This window comes from Pavona decussata, unplaced genomic scaffold (assembly GCF_977016875.1).
Source record: "Pavona decussata unplaced genomic scaffold, jaPavDecu1.1 SCAFFOLD_209, whole genome shotgun sequence".
NCBI classification, from domain to species: Eukaryota; Metazoa; Cnidaria; class Anthozoa; order Scleractinia; family Agariciidae; genus Pavona; species Pavona decussata.
Genome location: NW_028145614.1, coordinates 51,334 through 57,597, shown reverse-complemented (window position 1 = coordinate 57,597; position 6,264 = coordinate 51,334). Strand labels below are relative to the sequence as shown.

General features: G+C 38.4%; 1 protein-coding gene across 3 annotated transcripts; it reads right to left on the bottom strand.

The window, feature by feature from the left end:
• Window positions 1-921: 921 nt before the first annotated feature.
• Window positions 922-5,838, bottom strand: LOC146460657 (uncharacterized). Of its 3 annotated transcripts, XM_085087915.1 has the most exons (9): window positions 5,737-5,838; window positions 5,205-5,388; window positions 4,303-4,344; window positions 4,072-4,128; window positions 3,906-3,984; window positions 3,126-3,269; window positions 2,820-2,909; window positions 1,623-1,684; window positions 922-1,141 (listed from the first exon to the last, which is right to left on the bottom strand). In XM_085087915.1, exons 1-9 carry the CDS (start codon window positions 5,794-5,796, stop codon window positions 1,116-1,118), a joined length of 744 nt encoding a protein of 247 aa, XP_084944041.1. In that variant the 5' UTR covers window positions 5,797-5,838; the 3' UTR covers window positions 922-1,115. The 3 variants fall into 3 exon arrangements, with proteins under 3 accessions (XP_084944041.1, XP_084944042.1, XP_084944044.1); XM_085087916.1 differs by lacking the exons at window positions 3,906-3,984; window positions 5,737-5,838 and having other exon boundaries at window positions 2,820-3,269; window positions 4,072-4,344; window positions 5,205-5,274; XM_085087918.1 differs by lacking the exons at window positions 3,906-3,984; window positions 5,205-5,388; window positions 5,737-5,838 and having other exon boundaries at window positions 2,820-3,269; window positions 4,072-4,399.
• Between the last annotated feature and the right edge of the window lie 426 nt (window positions 5,839-6,264).

The window sequence follows — 6,264 nt, the reverse complement described above, 5'->3', positions numbered from 1 at the left end:
ATTCGGCTAAAAATTACAAACAGATCATACTAGGCTAGTTTGTTGAAATATCCCTTATAAATAAATAACAACGCTTCTGAAAAGCTGAAAATACCATTTTAAAGAATTTGCTTAAATCTTCTCTGTTAGGTTCCTCTGAGTAGGTATGGAATTATTAAAAAAAAAGACTCGGAGGAAATGTTAAGGACAATTACAAAGTTCTTGAAACTTAACATTTTCTTTCTAGTGTACTTATTCCTAGATCATTTTAGAGCCTTGTTTTGTTCGCATTCTTTCATTTTACCGGCTCAGGCACTAGGGGCAATGTCATTTATCAGGGCACCCAGCAGATAATTTTGGTTGAATATCTGTTAAGAAGGCCTTCATCGCCTAAGAAATTTGGATTTAGTTCGGAAGAAAAATTGGCATTGTCTTTGCCAAAAAGGCCACTGCAATCGGAGGAGTTATCGAAGTAACAACAGCTTGTATTTTCGTAAAGCCAACAGGAGATCGTAATTCCTGTCTAAAACTTTCTGTGATTGAAGTTTTCGAGTAAAACATGTGAGATATATTAAAGAACGGTGCCTCCGGATCCTACACATTCAAAGGTACTTTTGTGCAGATTATGATCATGCGAGAAAAGCAGATATCAGTAAGGGCTATTAGAAATCAAACAATGAGAAAATTGTAAGTAACCACGTACTTTCAAGGATAGTTTTAATTCGAAAGTCACGATGTACGCATTCAAAACAGTTGAATTTACAAGCAACCAACGCGAGATGCCTTGAATTTACTTTGTTTCTCTCTCTCTCTCTCTCTCTCTCTCTCTCTCTCTCTCTCTCTCTCTCTCTCTCTCTCTCTCTCTCTCTCTCTCTCTCTCTCTCTCTCTCTCTCTCTCTCTCTCTCTCTCTCTCTCTCTCTCTCTCTCTCTCTCTCTCTCTCTTTTTTTTATGGAAAATGTTAATGGGTCGCCATCTTGACGTGGCCGATACAGTCGGGTTTCATGGCGCGCTATCTCTCGTGGCTCCGATTCTTCATTCTTACAGAGTTCTTCAAAGCCAGCTTCTACAGTTCCTTGTCAGAAATTCTTAACAGCTTTTCGCGAACTGGAGGTGGCTAGTGGTGGATAAACATCTTTAGTTGCTGATATTTCCTGGAAATCCTGAAAGAAATTTATAAAATATTAACTAAGACAACTTAGAATTCCGAGAGTAAGGTTAAGGCCCCGTTCAGACTAGGTGACTGTGCTCAGTTCCGGAGCACTGGTACTAGTCCGGAAAATAGCTTTTTGTCGGTACCCGAGCAAAACCAGTGGGCACTGTAACGAGGCACGGCCATACCTCAAAGGGTAGTATTCGAGCAACGTTCCTGGGCACAGACACTGGTTTGAAAATTAAGGATTTTCTCAGTTCCCACGCTTTTTCCTCACGCCTCTTTATGACACAGTAAACAAAATGGCGGAAGGTAAATTGATGAACGAGAATACGATTGCTTGTTGGTCTGACTGAACAACTTCCTTCTCAGTTCCCGGGCACAGGGGGCCTCAGTAAGGACACGCAGTCTAAACAGGGCTTAAGGAACTAAGGATACGACTACAAAATGGACAAGTGATGAAATTATTGAATGATTTAGATGAAAATAACCTGTTAATCGTCCATAATGAATGATGTCATCCGTCATATTAAGTTTTAAAATCGTTGAAAAGCTGAAAGAAGAAGAAGAAAACCTGAATAAGGTGCAATTTGATTAAGCATCACCATGTTATGCAGTAAACTCGTCTGGTCTAAACCTAATCTGCTTTTGATTCAACAAAGAAAGGAGTTCCGATCCCAGCCTTATCCAATCTAGAATATCTACTCATATTTCATCATGGAGGGGAGATTTACATTTATTGTTAAAAAAAGACACTATTCAGAGAGCTAAGGATCATTTTTTACTTTGCTCCGTCTGCTTTTACCACTGTTTGTGACCGTCCTTTGATCCATAGATTGAGATAGATTTTAGTCTGATGAATTTACTTGTTTAGAAAGATTTTATCAATTCTTAACAAGACAACTCATGAGATTAAAATAACGACAATTATGGCACCGACTTGCCGAGAAAATGGTGACATTACATTGCAGATAATACATTTAACAGCAAGACGGCACTTTAAGGTTTCTAGCGGCCAATTAGCCTGCACAGAAAGCGTTTCCGTCAGGTCTTATGTGTTTTTCGCTGTTTGAACGCGCGGAGATTGGGACGAGAGTGAAAAATAGGGAGGCAAGAGGTGCTCGTCCCAATTTTCGCGCGATCAAAAAGCAAAAACATACGGGACCCCAAAGGAAACGGTTGCTATGACAGCTTAAGCGGGAGATGCTTGTCCCAAGCAAACTATGAAAGCCGATAAAATCAAAGAGCGTGTCACCAGTAATTTTCTCTAGCCCAGTGACTAATCTAATAAAAAAATTTCATTTTTCTACAAATATTTTCCAATTCATTTCTCATTTACGTCTTCCTTTTACTGCTGTAAGGTTCAACCTTGCCGTCTATAACTTATAACCAGGCCTTAACATATTCAAGTGCTGACGTTTACGAGTTCAGTAGCGCTCCGTCAGAGCGAATCCATTGTAAATTACCTACTGAATTCTGTTGTTTAAACCAAACATTTCTATTTACGCTCTAGGTAGTTGGATTGTGGTTCGGAGATTTTTCCTCGTGTGATTCCACGACACTATCAAGAAATTTAGAACGCCCCACTGTAGCCAATCAGGTGGGGAGTTTCCACAATTGTACAGTCGATCACTGTAGTGGGTTTTGCTAATATGTCTTAGGACAAGAGAGGATTTTAGGATAAGTACCTGAACAAGTATTGAGAATCCTTCTCCACGGTCGATTTTACAAACCAGGAAGGTTTGTAAAATATGATCCTCAATAGCTGGCTCTTAAATCTGAGTAAAAGAGAAACCAAAATCAGTGACAAATTTAGATTTTTTGCAGGCTTTAAATGTTCGATATTCATATTTCGTCTCACAGAATTTCCGCGAATTTGGAAAAGTGGACTTTTTAACTTACGTATGTAATCATTATTCATTATCAAGACATTTCTGCACCTCTTCTTTCGTGGTGAAAAGTGCAACTCGGTAAAAAAGCGCGCGTGTACATACCGGATACATATGTCGTGAAATAGATTGTTGCTTCGACCATGTGCGTCTGGCAAGTAAGCAGCACTGTGATCCTCTGTCATGTTGCGGTAGATTAAAATAAAAGGACTCTGGTCAATTATTTCTTCTATGGCCTCTTGTATAGCACTGTAAGACAGAGAAACTATCAATCAACCAATGAAGTAATTGGGCTGCTTAATGTGTATTGGCTAAACACGGTTTCCACTTGGAACATTTGGTATTTACATCATACAAATTGTACTGATCATTTTCAACTCATAGAGGTCTCCTGCAAACTATAGCAGTTAACAATTATTCCACGAGCGCAGGTTGGATATGAGATGATAGAAAGCCAACGAGATGCGTAGCGCCGAGTTGGCTATAATCATCTCATACCCAACGTGCACGGGTGGAATAGTTGTTTTATTAAGAACAATAATACAATATTGCCAGATCTTGCTGATTTCGCTTTGCAAAAACAACCAGAAGACCATTTAATGGTCGCCATTTGTCAATGGCTCATTAGCCAATCAGCCAATTAGCCAATTAGCCGCTTAGCCAATCAGATCCCTAGATTGCATGCATTATACAACGATCTTGCATATTCTGCTTTATTTTCAATGCCGTAGAATCATTGATTTCTGTAACCCTTGTAACCTTTGCCTGTTTTGAGGGAATTTGAAGCATGCACAGCAACAGGACTTTTGTGTTGGAGGTCATTTATGAATCTCCTTCACTTCGCAGTTTTCAACCAAGAACAAAACTTAACAAATTTCAACTTACAGAGAGTCCTTCTCTTCTCCATTTTGCTCGTAAATTTGAGACTGTACCACAAAAACGTGAAATCCGCTATCGTGATATCCTATAATTAAGAAATGAAATCAGCAAATACTCGGCTTTTCTCTAATTCGTGCATAAAAAGAAAATTGCATTTGTTAGTTGTGCTTACCCACATAAATTAAACTCTCTGGCAGGTTTATACGCCGTTGCGTTGGTTTTGGTGTGGCTGAAATATGAAAACATGGCTTCGGTCAGTTTTAGCCTTGGTTCAGTAAAAGCAGTTAATACTCGACATACAATACGTTTGATATTAATGCCTAATGTTGTTCTGGAAACATTGTCGAAAATGGATTTTCGGTACCCTATAACTTCAAGAATAGAAAATATCACTTGAGTTTACCTTCTTCAATGTCAACAGGTTGGGGTTGTAAATCTGGAATGACTGAAAAGAGTAAAACAAGTAGTAAGGGTTGATTTTGGTTTAATGGCGTAAAAATGGATACCGCACGTATCGTCATTTATAAAACTAAAATTATTGAAAATTGCCTTTTTGTACTTTATAATATCAAGAAAAGAAAATAGCACTTAGTTTATCAGTTACAATAAAAGGGAGCTCTGGGATGACTGAAAGGGTAAATAAAGATGTAAGAGATGGTCGCGGTTTAATCGGGTGGAAAATTGTATCGCAAACGAAGTTATTGAAAAACTGCCCTTTTTGCACCTTATAATTCCAAGGAAAGAAAATATCACTTGAGTTTACCTTCCTTTTCAGCCATCCCAGACAAACCATTCAGTTATTGTCGATATCGGAAATAATTGGTTTGTTTGGGATGGCTGGAAAAGGTAAAGCAAGATGTTTGAGTTTGTTTTGGTTTAATCGAGTACGAAATGATATCGCAAATATCTTCATTGATAAATGAAGAGGCTATGGATGAGTTAAACTAAGAGCTGTGCTTTCCTGACCACAATTTCACTTGTCAGCTGAATAATGCTGCCTTTTTGTAACCAAGGTACGCATAACGAACCCGTGCGAACAAACGTAGACATCGTGGTTGAAAAAAAATCCTGGAATTTTCATGAAGAGATAAAGCTGTGTCTGCCTTAAGCCGGACTCACAAAGCACTCATCGGTATCGCTTAAAAACTATAGGCTTGTGTATTCAAATAATACTTGGCATATATCATATCTTAAAAATGGCTGCATTAATTACGTTTTTAGAATCATTTCAGCATATAGTATGTGATTTGCATGCTATACGTAAGCATCGTAATCGATGACGTTTCAGTTACGTTATATACTTACCTGTAAATTCGCATGGCAGTTTTTCGCCAGCCATAAAGGATAAAATAGAAAACGGCGGCATGTTTTCGTATAGCCGCGAGGCCCCTTTCTCGACGCAGTCATTTAAATTATTTCGTCCCCGTGTTTGGAATTTCTTTCCGCCGCCTGATGTTTCGCATAGCTTGGAGAAAATTCCTCTTGAAATCTAAACGAAAAGATTTTATTACTATTAAAAAAATCTTAGGTACCTCAAAAAGAAATGAAGGAAAAACTTTTCTGAAGTTTAAAATATCTATTACAATCTTACAAACTGTCTCTATTACTCCCTGGACCATTCTCGACCCAACAGCCATTCCCTTTTTGGAATAAACCATTAAAATGAATGCTTGTGAGTCGTGAATGTCACTGGATATCCGCAGAAGTTTGGGTTTTCATAGCGCGTGCATTACTTTACAAAGTTTTGCCGTTGAAAAACCGTTTGAAAAATCAACGCAACAAGACGCGCAATTTTTCCACGCATTTCGAACCAATTTCTATCGTGTACTCCTCATACCTGTTTCTTTGCATAGAAATGCTTTCTGGATGGCTTTCTGCGGCTAAAAGCTGCTCCCATGGTTAATAAATCGCCTTTTTGAACACAAACTTCTCTTCTCTTAAGAACTTAAGTCAGCGTGAAACTAAAAAATCTTCCAACATACGTGTCTTAAGGTATCAGCCACCCTTCAGGACCGTCCGCGCGCGGATCGCTGTAGCGTTAGTTGTTTTTATAAAAACCCCTATAAACCATATATTTTTTTAAAGTTTAATAATTCCAGATTATGGATTTCAACTAACAAAAACTATTTACTTAAATGTGTTTCGAAATTGGAACGCTTTGTGTAAAAGTACACGTCTCTATAAATCATGTTCCACTCCCGCCGGAAATAAACGGAAGAAAACAATTAACACCGCATTCGCTTCTCAACACGTTCCACTAAAAAACCGTGTCTCAGATTTTTGACAAGTGCGTTTGTTTCTCTTTTATTAGCAAATGAAGTTGGGGAAGGCAATTAGTCAACACTCCCTGTGGAAAAAAAAGCTC